This window comes from Tribolium madens, unplaced genomic scaffold, assembly GCF_015345945.1.
Source record: "Tribolium madens isolate multiple individuals breed KSU strain unplaced genomic scaffold, Tmad_KSU_1.1 Scaffold_19;HRSCAF=116;Tcas5.2_LG9, whole genome shotgun sequence".
Taxonomy (NCBI): Eukaryota; Metazoa; Arthropoda; class Insecta; order Coleoptera; family Tenebrionidae; genus Tribolium; species Tribolium madens.
Window position 1 is genome coordinate 2,945,456 of NW_025400983.1, and position 2,184 is coordinate 2,947,639.

Here is a 2,184-nt window from a genome sequence, read left to right on the forward strand (position 1 = left end):
ATTTGCATACAAAAGATTTTAAAATAGTATATTATGTTATTAAGAGTAAAAATGATAATTTATGTGGCAAAACTGCCGATTATTTTAGTAATTAATTAATTAAAATTAATTAAATAATTAATTAAAATAATTATTTTAATAAATAATTCATCTGAGCCACTCAAACTCACTTTTATTCCGAATAACATACACTATTTTATTCGCAATCGATTCAGATCGAGAGTGAAAAACAAAACTATAATTTGCAAGTAAATAAACAAAATAATCAGAACGCGTTGCAAGCAATGAAATATAAGACACATTTTTTTTTAATTAAATCAAAATCAACAGAGACAAGACAACATTTTGTAATTTCTGGCATAAGTTTAATATTTTTTTCAAATAGGGATTTTAAATTTAAATAAAAATCTCTTTGATTTCTCAAAATTTATCTACACGTAGCAGAAAATGTCATTGTTTTCCTCGAATTTCCCGTTTTTTGTTAATTGAAACTCTGACTTTCTAAAACATTGAGTTTATTCCCTAAAATATGTTATAGTTCACTTGAAAGCAAGTATTTGCATAAAAACCGTCACAAATTAAATATTGAAAGCCTTGACTAGGCAAATTACCAAACAATACAATCAGTTTTTAACCACTTATGATCATCGTAAAATGAATTTCGCACTTGTGCTGTTTGTGATTTTTTTCTCGTTGGGTTCGTGTATGTGGTACCCCAGTAAGTACCGACTTTCGGGTAACGTCCGGCCTTTGTTTTACTCAATCAAGATTAAGCCGAATTTGGATGAGAAAATTTTTTCCGGTGATGTCCAAATCCATGTCAGGGTCAAAACCTCGCTCGAATTCCTCGATTTTCACGCCACTGATTTAACAATTCAAAGTATTTTTTTTGATAGAAGAAAAGTCGAATCTTGTTATTGTAATAATAATCCGGAGTCAAGAAAAGTTTATAGTTTTCAACCTAACGATCTCATACGCATTTCCGGGACAATACCACCCGGAAATCACTTAATCCAGGTTCGATATTCCGGGAATTTCGCAAGTGACACTCATGGATTGTTCATGTCCGGATTTAGTGAAAATGGAACCGTTTCAAATCATTTAATCGCGACTGATTTTGAACCGACTTTTGCTCGAAAAGTGTTTCCTTGTTTCGACGAGCCGGGGCTTAAAGCCCCCATTAAACTGTCTCTAGTGGTCCCCAATAACACTTATAATGCGATTTCCAACATGCCAGTCATTGTGAGTTTTCGAAATTTTTCGATAATTTTTTTTGTGTAAAAAACGAGTTTTAGAAAATTGTGGAAACCAAAAATGGGGTTTTGTACACGTTTCAAACAACCCCACCAATGGCCACTTATCTCTTATCATTTGTCATCTCAAAACACACCTACAAGGAGTTTTACCACAAAATTCCCTACCGAATCTACGCTCCAGACGTCGAAAATGACAACACAACCGATCTTCTCGAATTCGCAAGCAAAGTCGTCGATTTTTATGAACAATACACAAACCAGAGCTACACTTTACCTAAAATCGGTGAGTAATCCCCAAAAAAATGCACAGTAATTCCGCAAAAAATCCAATAATTCTGCAAAAATTCCAGTAATTTTTTTTTTACTTTGATCAGATTTTGTCGAATTTGAGAGAGATGAGAGTACAGCGACGGAAAACTGGGGTCTTATCACCTTCAAAACCGGCCTTTTGTCCTCAAAAGAGGACATTTTTGACAATCCGCAGAAATTCTCAGTGATCGCACACGAATTGGCCCACTTCTGGTTTGGAAATCTCGGTAATTAGCCTCAAAAGTTTTGAGTTTTTTGTTGGGTTTTTTTGAGGGGTCGTTAATTTGAAAAAAATGTGTCATTAATTCCAAAAAAATTCACAGAAATTTCAATAATTACAAAAAAATGCACCAAAATTTCTATAATTCCAATTGTAATTCTATTGTTTTCTTATATTTATAATTTTAAATTAATTCTTGTAATTCCAACTTCCAACTTAATTTCAGTTATTCCAAGAGAAGTTTTGTAAGTTCAAAATAATTTTTGTAGTTCTAAGAAATTTAACGTAATTTTGAAAAGAAATTATTTTCGATAATTTAAAAAGAATTTTAGTAATTCACAAAATAGTTTCTAAAAAAAAAATCATCAAAATTACAGTTATTCCAGAAAAATCCAACGA

At 31.7% G+C, this 2,184-nt stretch overlaps 1 protein-coding gene across 1 annotated transcript in view; it reads left to right on the forward strand.

Annotated features, from left to right (window-relative positions):
- The first annotated feature begins 647 nt into the window (after positions 1–647).
- The window catches only part of LOC123010605 (endoplasmic reticulum aminopeptidase 2-like), a 4,555-nt gene continuing 3,018 nt past the window's right edge, over positions 648–2,184 (forward strand). The window contains exons 1-3 of the mRNA XM_044407635.1: positions 648–1,242; positions 1,296–1,539; positions 1,631–1,792. Coding sequence (XP_044263570.1) covers positions 655–1,242; positions 1,296–1,539; positions 1,631–1,792 — 994 coding nt within the window. The 5' untranslated portion in view covers positions 648–654. The remainder of the gene's footprint in view (positions 1,243–1,295; positions 1,540–1,630; positions 1,793–2,184) is intronic.